At 42.0% G+C, this 18,344-nt stretch overlaps 1 protein-coding gene across 1 annotated transcript in view; it reads left to right on the top strand.

Moving 5' to 3' along the window:
• The window catches only part of LOC311509903 (protein NLRC3-like), a gene marked incomplete at its 5' end in the record, with an annotated part of 91,511 nt that extends 73,634 nt beyond the window's left edge, over positions 1–17,877 (top strand). Inside the window, 4 exons of the mRNA XM_084575343.1 lie at positions 9,269–9,442; positions 10,386–10,559; positions 13,664–13,837; positions 14,647–17,877. Of these exons, the coding sequence (XP_084431469.1) occupies positions 9,269–9,442; positions 10,386–10,559; positions 13,664–13,837; positions 14,647–14,656 (532 nt within the window). The 3' untranslated portion in view covers positions 14,657–17,877. The remainder of the gene's footprint in view (positions 1–9,268; positions 9,443–10,385; positions 10,560–13,663; positions 13,838–14,646) is intronic.
• Positions 17,878–18,344: the final 467 nt, after the last annotated feature.

Genomic DNA, 18,344 nt, shown 5'->3' with positions numbered 1-18,344 from the left:
ATACTTAATATAACTCTTATGAGTGTTCAACAGCTCATTATTTATTTCATTAAAAACATCATATTATATTAAATTACTCCAATTATATATATACTGTCATTAATGTTGTTGCAAGCCATAAATGTTTCCTACTTTATGTGGTGGAATAATATATTTTTCAGTTTGACACAGTTTAATTTAAAAATATCTTCCCTTTAAATTGTAAAACTTCAACATTATTACTGTGATAAGCACCCGCTAGCAAGGCGGCGAATTAGCCGGCGGCTAACCCCACTAGCCTCCGCGTTAGCTCACGGCGAACTGCCGCGGCTAATTCGTGTTTAACTCCCGCGGGTCCGCGGTTAAATCCCGGTTAGCTAGCGGGTAGCTCGAGGCTAACTCCGCGGTTGAGTCCGCGGCGTTAAGGTAGCGGCTAGCTAGCTCCGTTAGCTCCGCTAGCTTGCTAACATACATGAGCTATGCTGGAAGGCTAGTCGTCGGCTAAATCACTGGGCGGCTAGTCGTTAGCGTCTGTTAGCAGTTTAGCTATTCACTGACCTAATAAGATGAAGGAAACGGGTCAGGGATGTTGTGTCAGGAGTTTCAGCAAAGCAGCCAGATATAATTTGTGTTTAAAATAAAGGAAAAGGTCATAATGTCAGGTTCTGGCCCCCTACAGTACTGCAGTAATGGTTTGGGGGGTTTTAATGTTTTGGCAGATCATGTTTTCCACTGAGAGCTCTTTTCCCGCCTCTCGTCCCCAGCAGCTGCGTGTGTGAACGTGTGTAAGCTGGTTGGGGTCTGGTTGTCATGGCTACCAGGGTCAACTGCTCCTGTTAGAATGTCAGTTGGAAGACGGGGAGAGAGAGAGAGAAAATGCTGAAATATCGCCTCGAACAGGAAGGACTTGTGGCCAAACCGTATTTCCAATCATTGAACCGACTTAACTTTGGGCATCTTGAGGCTTTCCTGAACGTCTACATATGCAGTTTGTGGGTAAAATGAAGAAATGTGACCTATTCTAAGCGATTCAAAGAAAGGTTACGTCTGCTTTCCTCCAGAAATTTCCCTGCCTTTTTAACATGGCAGTCTATGGAGCTGTGGATGGGTGTTGCTGGCGCATCTTTGTGTCTGACGCCAAAACTATAAGACTTACAGCTTTAGCAGACGAATTTGAGTGAGAAGACACATTTTCCTACGTTTCTATGTATAAATTATGTCTGTCGTGTGAAATTTGTGGCCACAGGAGCAGTTTCTGTGCAGTTTTTTGACTAACTTTCTTCTCCCCTCCTCACTCTAGCTGATGATGTCATCCACTCTAGCACAAACATTCCGCGCAATACACACCCATTATAAACCCTGAAATTTGAGTAAAAACCTACACAACTCTGAGGCTTCATAGTTTAAAAACGGTAAAAGTTGTCGACAAGTGAAGTGAATCTCTGAAGAGAAGGCAAGAGTACCTACGTTTTAAAGTTGAAATGAAGTCTCTCGGTTAAAGTATGCCAGAGCAGTTCATTGTTGAAAATGTCTGTTGAATTTTTTTTTTTTTCGGGCTTCTCCATTCATTTCAATTGGGAAATTTGTCGCAGTTTTTTCGCGACTACGTCGCGAAAAAATCTTGTTTGAAAGAACTGTATAGAAGCACACCGAGTCCGATCGAGACGCACGTTTTGATGTATTTTGTGTCTGTGTGCGACGAACGGTATTTGAGTTGAAAGGTTTCGAAAATGCGTAGGAAAAAGTTTAATAATAATAACTAGACAATTCCCCTGCGGGAAATCGCGAGAGTGATGCAGTGGCCGCAGCAGTCTGCGATACCATGCTATATTGCTGCGACAGTACGATGCTACGATGCTATGATGATGCTACTATGCCGAGATGCTACTACAATGCTATGATGCTAAGATACTAAGATGCTATGATACTAAGATGCTACAAAGCTAAGATACTATGTTGCTACGATGCTAAGATGCTACAATGCAATTATACTAAGATGCTATGATGCTTTAATGATCACCTGTTCATATATATGAATAATCCTGGTGAAAATATTTGCGACTTACGTTGCAAATAATTTCATGTTTGACTACAAAAAGTAATGGTCAGGTCAAGACAGGTATGAAAGTATTCGCGACTTACGTCGCGAATGTCTTTACTAAGTAGCATGTCTTTACTACCATGAGCAGCAGCTATAACAAAAAGCACAACTCAAATAGTCATTTAAGGCCTGGTTCCTTCTGACTGGATGGGTGTGAGTTTGATGTCATGCAGGGTACAACAAACCAAACAGGATGAGGAGGATGCAGTAGGCCTGGCTGAGAGAGAGAGACACTGAGAAGGGTCGTCCTTTACGCCCTTCTACAAACTGAAGGCCAGGTACAGGCAGCAGAGCCCTCCCAGCTCCACCTGAAAGCCAGCATCAAATAAGGAAGAGAGTGGGAGGGATCTCACTAGGATCCCCAGACAAAGAACGAGCAAATCATAACAATTGATCGTTAATCATAATAATTTTAACAATAAAACTCATTACTCCTACCTGAGCAATAGTTGAACAGTTTACGGCACAGTCTTACAGTTAGAAAAACAATAATATTAAACTTAACACATCCAGGCTGTAACAAGGAATCAGCGATGAAGTGAAGACCTTCAAATTGTCCTGCGAGTCCAGCTCTTTGTCTCATGTTGGACGTCACTGCAGTCTGTCTGGATCAGCTGGAGGAAAACTATAGGCAGACAAATAGACATGTCAAATAATGTTATGTAACATACTTAATATAACTCTTATGAGTGTTCAACAGCTCATTATTTATTTCATTAAAAACATCATATTATATTAAATTACTCCAATTATATATATATACTGTCATTAATGTTGTTACAAGCCATAAACGTTTCCTACTTTATGTGATGGAATAATATATTTTTCAGTTTGACACAGTTTTAGTGGCTAACCCCACTAGCCTCCGCGTTAGCTCGCAGCTAACTCCCGCGGCTAACTCGCGGTTAAGTCCCGCTGGTCCGCAGTTAAATCCCGGTTAGCTCGCGGTTAAGTCCCGGTTAGCTCGTGGTTAAATCCCGGTTAGCTTGCGGTTAGCTCGAGGCTAGCTAGCGGTTAGCTCGCGGTTAGCTCGAGGCTAACTCCGCGGTTTAGTCCGCGGCGGTTAGCTAGCTGCTAGCTCCGCTAGCTCGCTAACATACATGAGCTATGCTGGAAGGCTAGCCTAAGGCTAAAACATTGGGCGGCGAGTAGTTAACTTCTATTAACAGTTCAGCTATGTTGGGCACAAACATTTAACATATAAATAATTCTAGAAATTCAATTACCTAATAAAGTGATAGCACCAACAGAGGAGGGAGGGAGGGGGGGGGGGGGGGGGGGTCATGGAGTGTTCTGTCTCCCCATTGTAACAGTCTGAGAGTCCCTAATGTTTTGTCAGTCTGTGTCTGTAATGCTATAGTGGGAGGGGAGGTGAGGGGGTTGGAGTGGGGGGGGTCATAGTGTCAGGTTCTGGCTCCCTACTATAGTCCTGTAATGGGTTGAGGGGTCATAATGTTTTGGCAGTCTGTGTCTGTAATGCTATAGTGGGAGGGGGGTGGGGGGGTTGGAGTGGGGGGGGTCATAATGTCAGGTTCTGGCCCCCTACAGTACTGCAGTAATGGTTTGGGGGGTTTTAATGTTTTGGCAGATACTGTTATCCACTGAGAACTGTTTTCCCGCCTCTGGTCTGGTTGTCATGGCTACCAGGGTCAACTGCTGCTCCTTCTCCTTCTCCCTCTCACCTCTGCCTGAGTCAGAGGGAAAGTGCAAACTAGGATTTGCCCTCCGAACAAATGCTCATAAATCAAAAACTACAAGTCCTATCGGGAAAACGAACACATCGTGAGCGTCAGCCGAGGGTTTTCTACAATTTAGTGTTGTTCCCACGTGCCTACTGCGAAAATTGTGGCCGTAGTCGTTTTAGAAAAAAAGTATGCGACGTGAAAAATCGTCGAAAAATCGCTCTCGCTTTCCACATACACACACATGGGGAAAAATTCCAAAACTGGTCGGCGCACTCCTCGCTCGGAGGAGCCTGCAGCCCAAACCGTACGTCCCACACAAATAAAACCCACACCATCTGAAAGCCAACAAAAATCCCTACGTTTTTACATATTTTTTATCTCTGTACCTCAAAAACTGTGGCCACCACGTGAGATTGAACCTTTTTTTTTCAGAATATCACCGAAACTCTGAAGTTAGAGTGTCGGTTAGAGTGGGCCATAGAGCCCCATTATAAACGCTGATTTTTAATTTTTTTCCCCAAATTTCACCAAAACGTAAACTGCGACCCTGACCAAACCGTAAAAGGTATCGAAACGCCGTTTTCAGGAAGAGAAAGATACACTTCCCGTGCCTCGTACAAACTTCCAAGCAAGTTTCTACTACAAAGCATGGCCGAGTAATCACTCGACAAAGCCAAGCTGTAAATTTTGGAATGTTGCCGCTTTTTTCGGGCTTCTCCATTCATTTCAATGGGAGATTTATCGCGGTTTTTCGCGAATAAATTCGCGAAAAAATCTTGTTTGAAAGAACTGTATAGAAGCACACCGAGTCCGATCGAGACGCACGTTTTGATGTATTTTGTGTCTGTGTGCGACGAACGGTATTTGAGTTGAAAAGTTTCGAAAAATCGGGTGTGGAAAAAGTTTAATAATAAGAAGAAAAACGTAGTGAAGAACAATAGTTTGCAGTGCTTCGCACTGCAAACTATTGACTCCCATAGCTTTGCTATGAGGGTCAATAGTTTGCATTGCGTAGCACTGCATCACTAACTAGACAATTCCCCTGCGGGAAATCGCGAGAGTGATGCAGTGGCCGCAGCAGTCTGCGATACCATGCTATATTGCTGCGACAGTACGATGCTACGATGCTATGATGATGCTACTATGCCAAGATGCTACTACAATGCTATGATGCTAAGATACTAAGATGCTATGATACTAAGATGCTACAAAGCTAAGATACTATGTTGCTACGATGCTAAGATGCTACAATGCAATTATACTAAGATGCTATGATGCTAAGATACTACAATGCATCATAGCATTGTAGCATCATTAAAGCATTATAGCATGGTAGCATCATTAAAGCATCTTAGCATCATAGCATTGTAGCATCTTAGCATCATAGCATTCAAATAGTCATTTAAGGCCTGGTTCCTACTGACTGGATGGGTGTGAGTTTGATGTCATGCAGGGTACAACAAACCAAACAGGATGAGGAGGATGCAGTAGGCCTGGCTGAGAGAGAGAGACACTGAGAAGGGTCGTCCTTTACGCCCTTCTACAAACTGCAGGGCAGGTACAGGCAGCAGACCCCTCCCAGCTCCACCTGAAAGCCAGCATCAAATAAGGAAGAGAGTGGGAGGGATCGTCACACCCCCACCTTTAAGAGGGCTGTCCTCACTAGGATCCCCAGACAAAGAACGAGCAAATTCTAATAATTGATCGTTAATCATAATAATTTTAACAATAAAACTCATTACTCCTACCTGAGCAATTAGTTTAACAGTTTACAGCACAGTCTTACAGTTAGAAAAACATCAATATTAAACTTAACACATCCAGGCTGTAACAAGGAATCAGCGATGAAGTGAAGACCTTCAAAATGTCCTGTTAGTCCAGCTCTTTGTCTCATGTTGGACGTCACTGCAGTCTGTCTGGATCAGCTGGAGGAAAACTATACACAGACAAATAGACATGTCAAATAATGTTATGTAACACTGAATATAACTCTTATGAGTGTTCAACAGCTTATTATTTATTTAATTAAAAATATCATATTATATTAAATGACTCCAATTATAAATATATACTGTCATTAATGTTGTTACAAGCCATAAACGTTTCCTACTTTATGTGATGGAATAATATATTTTTCAGTTTGACACAGTTTTAGTGGCTAACCCCACTAGCCTCCGCGTTAGCTCGCAGCTAACTCCCGCGGCTAACTCGCGGTTAAGTCCCGCGGGTCCGCGGTTAAATCCCGGTTAGCTCGCGGTTAAGTCCCGGTTAGCTCGTGGTTAAATCCCGGTTAGCTCGCGGTTAGCTCGAGGCTAGCTCGCGGTTAGCTCGAGGCTAACTCCGCGGTTTAGTCCGCGGCGGTTAGCTAGCTGCTAGCTCCGCTAGCTCGCTAACATACATGAGCTATGTTGGAAGGCTAGCCTAAGGCTAAAACATTGGGCGGCGAGTAGTTAACTTCTATTAACAGTTCAGCTATGTTGGGCACAAACACTTAACATATAAATAATTCTAGAAATTCACTTACCTAATAAAGTGATAGCACCAACAGAGGAGGGAGGGAGAGAGAGAGGGAAGGAGGGAGAGATGGGGTGGGGGGGGGGGGGGGTCATGGAGTGTTCTGTCTCCCCATTGTAACAGTCTGAGAGTCCCTAATGTTTTTTCAGTCTGTGTCTGTAATGCTATAGTGGGAGGGGAGGTGGGGGGGTTGGAGTGGGGGGGTCATAGTGTCAGATTCTGCCACCCTACTATAGTCCTGTAATGGGTTGAGGGGTCATAATGTTTTGGCAGTCTGTGTCTGTAATGCTATAGTGGGAGGGGGGTGGGGGGGTTGGAGTGGGGGGGTCATAATGTCAGGTTCTGGCCCCCTACAGTACTGCAGTAATGGTTTGGGGGGTTTTAATGTTTTGGCAGATACTGTTATCCACTGAGAACTGTTTTCCTGCCTCGGGTCTGGTTGTCATGGCTACCAGGGTCAACTGCTGTTCCTTCTCCTTCTCCCTCTCACCTCTGCCTGAGTCAGAGGGAAAGTGCAGACAAGGATTTGCCCTCCGAACAAATGCTTGCATCTCAAAAACTACAAGTGCTATCGAGAAAACAAACACATCGTGAGCGTCAGCCAAGGGTTTTCTACAATTTAGTGTTGTTGCCACGCGCGTACTGCCAAAATTGTGGCCGTAGTCGTTTTGGAAAGAAAGTATGCGACACGAAAATCGTCGAGAAATCCCTCTCGATTTCCACATACACACACATGGGGAAAAATTCGAAAAGCTGTCGCCGCACTCCTCGCTCAGAGGAGCCTCCAGTCCAAACCGTACGTCCCACACAAATCAAACCAACACCATCTTAAAGCCAACAAAAATCCCTACGTTTTTATGTATTTTTTATCTCTCTACCTCAAAAACTGTGGCCACCACATGAGATTGAACCTTTTTTTTTCAGAATATCACCGAAACTCTGAAGTTAGAGTGAGGGGTCAGAGGGAGGGATTTTTAATTTTTTTCCCCAGATTTCACCAAACGTAAACTGCGACCCTGACCAAACCGTAAAAGGTATTGAAACGCCGTTTTCAGGAAGAGAAAGCTACACTTCCCGTGCCTCGTACAAACTTCCAAGCAAGTTTCTACTACAAAGCATGGCCGAGTAATCGCTGGACAAAGCCAAGCTGGACATTTTGGAATGTTGCCGCTTTTTTCGGGCTTCTCCATTCATTTCAATGGGAAATTGATCGCGTTTTTTTCGCGACTACGTCGCGAAAAAATCTTGTTTGAAAGAACTGTATAGAAGCACACCGAGTCCGATCGAGACGCACGTTTTGATGTATTTTGTGTCTGTGTGCGACGAACGGTATTTGAGTTGAAAGGTTTCGAAAATCGGCCGTAGGAAAAAGTTTAATAATAATAATAAGAAGAAAAACGTAGTGAAGAACAATAGTTTGCAGTGCTTCGCACTGCAAACTATTGACTCCCATAGCTTTGCTATGAGGGTCAATAGTTTGCATTGCGTAGCACTGCCTCACTAATAAGAAGAAAAAACGTAGTGAAGAACAATAGTTTGCAGTGCTTCGCACTGCAAACTATTGACTCCCATAGCTTTGCTATGAGGGTCAATAGTTTGCATTGCATAGCACTGCATCACTAATAATAAGAAGAAAAACGTAGTGAAGAACAATAGTTTGCAGTGCTTCGCACTGCAAACTATTGACTCCCATAGCTTTGCTATGAGGGTCAATAGTTTGCATTGCGTAGCACTGCATCACTAATAATAATAAAAAGAAAAAACGTAGTGTAGAACAATAGTTTGCAGTGCTTCGCACTGCAAACTATTGGCCCCCATAGCTTTGCTATGAGGGGGTCAATAGTTTGCATTGCGTAGCACTGCATCACTAACTAGAGAATGAACGAGAACGAGAGACGATGGGAACGAGCGCCGACGAGTCACCTGGCAGTAATGTAATGTAATGAGATAAAGTGGTAGTTTCAGTATCTAGAGGACTGTCTGCTCCACATTCTGGACCTGGACAGCTGAGCTACGCCTGATTGGGGACAACTAGAGACATTTCTGCTCCAAGTTTCTTTGGAGTTGTGCACGTTTCGCTAGCTTCTTCGCGTCATTAGCATTCGCTAGCTAAGTGAATGGAGCATTAGCCGCTGCGTAGCTAAAGCAGCTAACTCTGTGGCTGAGCCTTGCTGTTTCTACACGGGACCGTGAGGATTTATCTGGAACACTGCCGGTACCGGGACAAGTTGTCGGTCGGACGTCGTCTCAGGCGGGTTGTCTGTGGAGACGTCCCCTTCTAGTCTGACTCCAATGAGACAAGATGGAGGACAACATCCACAGTGTTGTTGTGTGGATGAATGATTGTAAAGTTGATCTTCATCTCATCTTGTTCTTCAGCACATCCAGTCAGTATCTTTGTGTTTCCACAGTGTTTCCTGCTGAGCTGCAGTGGAGGGACAGGAACTCAAAGAGGAACTTTGATTAGTGTCAGTCAGACTGCTGAAGCTTCATATTAGTGTCAGCTGAACAGTGGAGTTGTGTTAGGAAGAGACCACTTCACAGTCAGTGTGGACAGCAGGAATCTGAAGAACTCTGTAATGTCCATATGACATGTGACTGTTGTTGGAAGACACACTTGAACATGTCAACTTGTCCTTTAACATTTGAATGACACAAACCTCCTGAGACACCAAATCCAGGAAGAAGAAGGTCCTGGAATCAAAGAACTAATCAACAGTTTGTAGTCCAACATGTGTGAGGAGGAGATATTGATCCTGTAATGAGGTCAGCAGCATCTTATTGATCTGTGTTGACATGAATAGTTGTCTGAATGTTGTGCTGACGTTTGGATGATGTCTGTAGAAGGCTGACATGATGAAGATCCACAATAACACAAGGACAAAGTCACTCTACTCATTTTAGAGAACAGCTCATTGATCAGGACACATTTCAGACCTCAACACATCTGATTGATCATCAATCATTTCATCTTTTATTCTTTATTCAGATTGAACAGCTGCAGGTTGTCAGAGATCAGCTGTGATTCTCTGGTCTCAGCTCTGAAGTCCAACCCCTCCCATCTGAAACATCTGGACCTGAGTAACAACAACCTGAAGGATTCAGGAGTGAAGCAGCTGTGTGGTTTTCTGGAGAGTCCAGACTGTAGACTGGAGACTCTGGGGTGAGTTCACTGTCTGTTACTGTTGTAGATCTGATATGTTTAATCACCAACTGAATCTAATTTATTTTAAATAAAACTTTATTGTTCCTCAAAGTGAAGACAAATACAAACTCATTTAAATAACTGTATAATGTTGAGCTTCATTTATGGAGTGAAATTAGTCTCAAAATGGTCTCACAAATGCATGTTCCATGATCCACACGTGAAACATGACATTCACTAATATGTACCTAGCTATCTGAACGTGTGTGATTGTTTTGCAAATTCACAAATCAGATGGTTCAACTTCACAAAGCTCATCCTTTTCGTTTTCAAAAGACTTCCTGTCTTACGAGTGTCTAAGCCTACGCATACGGATCAGCAGATACGGACAGATCAGGCTGCGCACGCACACGGAGTTTTGAGACTATTTTCACGCTGCTCAGATCCACAGATCCACAAATGCATGGTGCCTTTAAGTGTCGCCAGGAAAATGGGAAATCTGGGCTTTGGGCCAAGTGTGCTATATCTTTCCTTTAGGGAAAATGAATCTTTACTGATATAACTCACTTCTCGTTTAGTTCCAACACTGAACTCAACAGAGGACCACGTAGATATTAATATATATTTTTAATTTAAGATTATTTTAAACATTTAAACATCTTTGGTCCAATAAGTCTTTGGTACAGGCTAAAAGCGGTTAGTGCTCAACCGCAGACAGTACCGAGACCCCCGACTAGTTGGTCTGAAGTGAGTTTATAAATCAAATATAAATGTAAATAATACAAACTAATACTTTGTTATAAACTCTGTGATAATGTTTTGGATAGATGGCGGTATCTAATGCTGCTGATTCCATTGCTGATAATCATTCCTGGTCAACACACACATTGATGAGGACACATTTAAAACCTCAACACATCTGATTGATCATCAATCATTTCATCTTTTATTCTTTATTCAGATTGTGGAGCTGCAGTTTGTCAGAGATCAGCTGTGATTCTCTGGTCTCAGCTCTGAAGTCCAACCCCTCCCATCTGAAACATCTGGACCTGGGTAACAACAACCTGAAGGATTCAGGAGTGAAGCAGCTGTGTGGTTTTCTGGAGAGTCCAGACTGTAGACTGGAGAAACTGATGTGAGTTCACTGTCTGTTACTGTTGTAGATCTGATATTAGGGCTGAGTGATATGGACCAAAAGTCATATCCTGATATATTTAGGCTGAATATCGATATACGATATATATCCTGATATGGAGCTTTTTCAGGTTGTGGATGGCTTACGACTGGGGCTTCTGCAGCGTGCAGTTTCACACTCTCTTCGTACTGCAGTTTGTGCCACTGTTTTAGGTGGTGAAAAAGATTTGAAGTGCTTCCACCCTTGGCTGTATCTTGTTCATGGCACTATCTACATATAACCAGGGGTCGCGTTAGCCCAATATTTTCCATCATTGACCGTTTTTTTAAACCTGTGACAGAAAAATCTGAAGGCCATCTGTCATTTTGACAGATTGCAGTTCACACTCCTGACCACTTGGTGGCGAGTGACGTTATTAATCGTCTCTTGTCTCTAATCACAGTTTTCATTTCAAACATCATGGAACTTTTATCAGGGCACGATTTCCTGGGACACCGATTATACTGATGCACACGTCAGAGCTCTGCTAACCATAGACATGTATACAATATATATGTATATATGTCTATGTCTATGTGGCTAACGGCTACCAGAATGGAGGAATCAGATGAAAGCACGTTGATAGGACTGATGAGTTTTGGTGCAAATTGTGCAAAATAAAAGAGTTACCATACCACTGAAGCCACAGGGGAGCCTCAGGGGACACAGGGGACATGTCCCCTGCACTTTTTACCGTCCTAAAACAATGTTACGCTATCCACCTTATTCCATGAGCCCTTGTGTGAATTATGGATGAGACTTCCAGTACGAACCGGAAGCGGCGTTTTTACATGCTACCTGTCAGCGCTAATCCACTTTCTCCGACTACTACGAGACGTAAACCATGTGGGAACACCAGCTGTCACAGCTCAAACAAGGCGACATTACAGTCCTGCTGCGTAATAATATAGAGGGGTGGGAGGATGACATGAAGTGGCCTAAAATAACATACAGTGGCATAGTTAGCTACTTAACTCTGCCGCGTCAGGGAGGCAATGAAGAATCTAAAAAGCCCTGAGACACATCAGTACCTGCACAGTTATAAGGCTGGACACGTTTTATTAAAAGAGATGGTGGGACACAATCTTGTTTAGCTTAAAGCAGACGTAGAGCCCAGCCAAAGTCTTAAAAGTCCCTCATCACCAAGCCTTGGTATTAGTGTCATCATAGCATCCTTTGGAAGGTATATGTTGATTGTTCTGGTAGTTTTAATGATCATTTTCATTGCTTTTAATGTAGGGCTGCAACAAACCATTATTTTTGTAATCAATTAAATGTCAATTAGTCAATTAAATGTAATTAAAACTATACAAAGGGGCCGCTATCATAAGTTTTCTTCTTCCTGCTCCTTTTTACTTTAAGAACTTTAAGAACTGAAGGTCAGTTAGTCCAGAAAATTACAAAAACTTTACAAAAACCGCCCCAAGAAAGGAAGACCAAGTCACCTCTGCTGCTGAGGATAAGTTCATCCAGTCACCAGCCTCAGAAATCACAAGTTAACATCTCCTCAGATTAGAGCCCAGATCAATGGCACACAGAGTTCTAGTAGCAGACACATCTCTACATCAACTGTTCAGAGGAGACTGCACCAATCAGGCCTTTATGGTCAAACAGCTGCTAGAAAACCACCACTAAGGAAAAACAACAAGCAGAAGAGAAGAGAGTGTGTAAAGCAGTAATCAGAGCAAAGGGTGTCTACTCTGAGGACTCTAAGATATGATGTTCTGCCAACCTACTGTAGCGATGTAATGGTCTGAGAGTTGAGGTATATTTTAAAAGAAAACATTCATGTGGAGTCAAATGGTTAGCCAGAGGGCCAAGTGTTTATGTTAGTGTCAGGATTCAGCAGACTTGAACTCTGGAGTAAAAAGATTGAGGGGCCTAAAGGTTAAAGGTTACACGCTATGTAGGAGAAGTAGGTATGGTGCGCATTATGTGTGAAAAGTGAACTCTGTTCCAGCTGGTATACATTAAGTTGAAGTCAAAAACATGTCCCCTATATAAGGTGGGTTTAGGACGGAGATCGGGAGAGTCTCAATTTGGCAGAGGGGCTCTCCGAGCAGTTGCAAATGCTTGTATCAGACGCTGTAATCTTTTGTAATAAACCTTTTTATATACAATGAAGACGGTGTCAGCGGAGATCTTTTCCTTCATCATCTTCACATCATCACCGACGAATAAACCACAGAGTCCCTAATGTTTTGTCAGTCTGTGTCTGTAATGCTATAGTGGGAGGGGAGGTGGGGGGTTGTTGTTACATGGGGAAAGGTGAGAAAACTGGTCGGCGCACTCCTCACTCGGAGGAAGCTACAGTCCAAACCGTACGTCTCACACAAATCAAACCAACACCATCTGAAAGCCAACAAAAATCCCTACGTTTTTATATATTTCATATCAGTGTACCTCAAAAACTGTGGCCACCCGGTAAGATTGAAACCATTTTTTTTCGAATTTTGAAGAAAATCTGCTCCCTTTTTTTTCCAGCCTCAAGCGGTCACTCGATGAACTGCAGTTTTTTGCACAACTAAAAAGTCTAGCTCAACCTCTGCATATAACGTCATTTTGTTGCTCATCTGATACTTTGAATCTGAACCATCTCCAAATTACTGAGCCACTGCTTTTTCTTTTACTAACCAATTTCTCCTCCACACACTCTGCAGACGTTGTTGCTCCTCCTCTGTGCATGAAAGAGGAGGGACGGGGGGAGCAGTGCAGAGAGCTCTGGGTCAGCAGCTTGATGGAGCAAGGATCACAGCGCTAATTTGAACTATATCCATATACCAGATATAGTTTAAATACCGTATCACATTAAAACATATATCCATATATTTATTAATGTGATATATCGCCCAGCCCTATCTGATATGTTTAATCACCAACTGAATTTAATGTATTTTATGTAAAACTTTATTGTTCCTCAAAATGAAGACAAATACAAACTCATTTAAATAACTGTATAATGTTGAGCTTCATTCCTGGTCAACACACACATTGATGAGGAGACATTTAAAACCTCAACACATCTGATTGATCATCAATCATTTCATCTTTTATTCTTTATTCAGATTGTTCAGCTGCAGGTTGTCAGAGATCAGCTGTGATTCTCTGGTCTCAGCTCTGAAGTCCAACCCCTCCCATCTGAAACATCTGAACCTGAGTAGAAACAACCTGAAGGATTCAGGAGTGAAGCAGCTTCTTGATCTTGTGAAGAGTCCAGACTATAAACTGGAGACTCTGATGTGAGTAGAGGGTTCCAGTCAGTCCATGCTGCTTTCATCAGTATTGTCCTAAACACAGTTAGTATCAAAGATCCAGTGTTTCCTGTAAACCTGCAGCTTCTCAGTGAAGCTGTGAGAGGAGAATGGAGACAGGCTTCAGGATTGGACAGAAAGACAGAGAGAGAGAGACAATAGTCAGCCAATCAGATGAGCCAGAAGCTTGTTGTGATCATGTGTTTGAGTTGATGTGAAGACGACTGTTGTTGTTGTGTTGATGTGTCCAGGAAATAAAGCTGGATTCCAGCTGACAGCCTTCCAAGATGTATAGAGACAGTGGTGGTCATTCATCAGATCTGATCAACAACTGATCACAGCTCTGAGATCAGTCTGACTGAAGCCTGCACATCACAGAACCAGCATTACATTTAGTAACCATGAGCAGAGTCATCACATGTGTCATTAGTTTGATCAGATCTCTTCAATGACAGCCTCCATGTTTATTAGTCAGCTGATCTTTGTTTAAATGGAGCAGCAGTAAATCCATCACTAAAGTGTTGGTGCAGTAATGAAGCGTTCAGGACTCTCAGCAGTTTATTAGTCAAATCTGCAGAGGAAACAGACTTGATGCTAAAAGTCTCTGCAGGTCTGTGTGTGTTCACTCCAACACGTTAACATGAAGCTGAAAGGAAGCTGGCTGAGCTCCACAGCTGCTCCACTGCTGCTCTGAACAGGACTGAAGTCCCTGCTGCTCTTTCTACTGGATGTGATGATGAAGGGAGACTCTGGAAACACTCCTTTACCTCCTCTCTTCTTTCTCCTCCTCTCTACAGGTGGAGGTAACAGTAAACAGGACGGTGTGTGTTGTGAGAGGATGAGCTGTGTCCTGATGATCCAGAGGTTGAAGCAGACTCTGACTGGACCATGTTACTGGGAGGTGGAGAGGAGAGCTTCATCCACATGGTCTCCATTTAAGACCATCAACAGAGCTGCACTTCAACTCTTCACAGAGCTCCAACAAATCAAGTCCAGTCCCTCATGAATGATTCAGACACATGTCAACCTGCCAGCATCAACAGTCCTTCCTGTTGTTGTGTAGATGTTTGTTCCATGTCTTCTCTTGTCTCTGTAGAAACAGTAGATTCCAGATGTTTTTACTCCTGTTTCATCCACATGTTTATTGTGTTGGAGCGAGCAGCAGCTGCTTTATCTGTCATTGGTTATTGGTTGGTGAGTGTTTCCTGTTTGTAGAACTGGTGGTGAACTGTAGGAACAGGTGAGTTTAGAGACTAAAAGATGATTTAAAAGCAGCTGAAGATAAAACATGAAGCTGTCGACTGTAAAGCTCACAGTCAGACCAGAGACTCCATCAGATCCATGCTGGAGCTGGAATGAGTCTTCTTCAGTTACATCCACAAATACATCACTGTAGATGATCATATATATTAGAGGTGGGACAGTTGTTCTGTGTGTACAACAGTATCACAATGGAGGATAACGTATGTGGTATTACAACGACAGAGTGCAGTAGAGAAGTAAATAACTCCATGTAAATACTGTAAAGTTTAAATAAATCATAAGTTGCCTTTTGGTTAGTGCTGTCAGATATTGAAGAGTTGTATAGTTTGACATTTGCTGTTAGTTCAAGGATTGTTGGTTTCTTTTTTAAAACTTTGGATCGATGAATATAAAGTTTGGTTAAAATAACAAACAAACTGATCACATAGAATTGTGAGGAGAGATTTCTGTCAAAGTCTATAAATCCAAGTAGTACATTTCTCCAACATAAAACTAAACCAGAATATAACCAATCAATAATGTAATGTAGGGGAACCAGTCGTCCTCTCAATTCTTCCCCTCTCTGGAATTTAAATTTACGAAGTTGTTTTGCAGAAGAACTCTTCTAACAGATCAACCTTTTACACCTTAGCCGTAAATGTGCCATGTCCGAACGTGGTACAGGCCCGCGCTATCGGACCTCCCTTATGCTCTGGACGTCATCTGAGCCACAAGGGGACAGATTTACAGTTCTCTGGAATTTCACACCCTCTTTCTTCTTCTAATCTTCCTCTTTTCACTTGAGGAGACATCAATACGATCCCAGGAATTAAAGGGGGATCTTAATGAAAGACTCACCTTTTTGGATTCGAAGGACAAAGTCTAGAAGCCTTAATGTGATGTTCAATTATGTTTTAAACTTGTGATGTACTAATTTTCTTTTTCAGAGACGAATGCAAACATACCATTTTAACAGGTTTTGCCCCCTCTCTTGGAATGACCAAGAGAGCGAAACACTGATAAGCCGGTCATAAATAACTTTCTTTCCCAGAACCAGACTCTGATATGCATTTTCCTCTGAAAAGCACCTAAGTTTTATAATATGACTATTGAAAATGTAATAACCTGGTAAGTTATATATTATTGTTCAGGAAGTGCTTACGATCACAATGAGACGATTTTGATCATTGTACGATAAAGCTAGCCCAAATTCACATAATTTGTCACAGTAAGGATGGATCAACATTGCCATCAAGTGGCTATCTTTAAAAGTATTTTCTCTCTTTTAATCATTGAAGTTAAAGAATGTTGAAACTTAGATATGTTCTTATACTAATAGTAGCTATTTGTTGAAATCATAGCTGTTGGAATTGTTATTCTAGAAACCCCAGCCTTTTATTATTAGCAAAACGTCACTGTAAAGAGAACTTGAGTTTATTAATTTATTGATGCTTTTGAGTTATTTTGATGTAGTCATTCTGATACGTCATCTTGTCATGTTGTAATGTTGAGTGTTGTCGCATACGAAAAACATTGCTAACGAGTCATGATGAGTGATGGAATGATTCAATTTAGTAATATAAAATAGGTTAAGAAGATCAGGCAATAAGACATCTCGAAACAAAGGAGAAGGCGTTCCCTTCTCTTTCCGCGCGAAGATTATGGAAACCCGATCCAAACACGCCCTGAATAATTAACTCATAAAACCAGAGAGACGCACCCATTTCTCCGCTCTTTCCTCCGCTCTTTTTCGCCGCACTTTCTCCGCACTTTCAACTCTCCACTTTCTGTTTACGTTTTACTTAGTCTTCTTCTTTACGTACTTAGTCACGTTTATACTTAGTAACTTTAAGAACAACTTGAATATTGACAATACGGTCCTTTTCAAGCTCTGTTTGTTTCTCGTCGGATGTTTTCCCCAACGTACGATTTTTATAGTGACTTCAATATTTTTCTAGCTTTATTCATTTTTATACTCTACGAACCGAAGTACTAACCAACATCGTTTATAAATTAGCCAGCGTAGTCAGCTGGGATATCAGAGAAAGACCCAATCTCTTCGACGGATCAAGAAATCAAGAAGCTGTTGCCATAGCAACGACATCAAGAAGACGTGACGATCCAGTTTCTTTCTTCAAATACAAAGACATTGCCAAGTGTCATCTGCCTTTGACTGAACACCTACAGCGCTCTCAAGCAAAGCTGGGTGTTGGAGTTGCAGACCAAGCAACAAGTCCTGTCTACCGGTCCAAGAGAGACCTGCATCAGACCGTCACACCGACGCTCCGCCATCATCTCGTCACACCGACGCTCCGCCATCACCGACGCCGAGAAGACTCTACAAAAGTAGGCTGAATCGTTCCTACCGCTTAAGACAAAGAGTTGGTGTCACTACTTTGAAACTCCCTACTAACATCTTTTAGAGAAGATTGATTAGAGTAGATATCAAATCTATTCCCTTTAGTTTAGGACTTAAACATCTCCATCTCTCACCATCGCTCCAGAAATTATTTCATACCTTATTATATTCGTTCATTTGATTACACTCCTATATTCTATTAGTCCCTCATTTATTCATAGTTGTCACTTTATTAAATAAATATTTATTCACACTTAAGAAGTTGTTTGTGATGTTGTTTTACGGCAGAGAATGACTGGTACAAATTGTAGTAAAGGATTCACTCCTTCAGATATGCAAATTATTGAACTGAGACTGATAAATTGATTTAAACCGTGTTCTTCCTACGATAACAGGAGGTGGTGCCCTAACGAGACAATTAAAAGGTGTAGACTACCCTATAGTAATGTGACAGTCTGCTGCAGAGAAATGTTGGAAGCTCACATGACCAAGATCAGTGAGTCAGTGTTTCCCTGAGATCTCCACAAAATGTCCAGTTTACATCCATGTCTCTTTTCAGCCTTTGTATATTAATATTAGTCGTGTAAAATCTGTGGATCATTTTGATCTTATTGGTTCAACTAAACTAATGTGGTAAAAGTCCAAATTTATTCCAACAAACGTTCCCAACAAAGGTAGACCAGTACGATGAAGCAGAAGGTGAACTCATCATGTCTTGTTGAAATAGTTGTTGATGATTTAGTTTCTGTTTTAGATCCGTCCAACAGTGCAGCGTGATCAGTGTTTCCTCTGGAGTCTTTTAGAAGTGGAATAAAAAACAACATGAACTGTAAATAAATAAATAAATCATTTCTTTATGTGCCATTTTGCAATGTAACTCAACTGGAATTCTAC

Source organism: Chelon labrosus (genome assembly GCF_963514085.1).
Source record: "Chelon labrosus genome assembly, contig: SCAFFOLD_31, whole genome shotgun sequence".
Classification (NCBI taxonomy): domain Eukaryota; kingdom Metazoa; phylum Chordata; class Actinopteri; order Mugiliformes; family Mugilidae; genus Chelon; species Chelon labrosus.
Note: the sequence above shows the minus strand (reverse complement) of the source record. Positions and strands in the feature narration are given on the sequence as shown.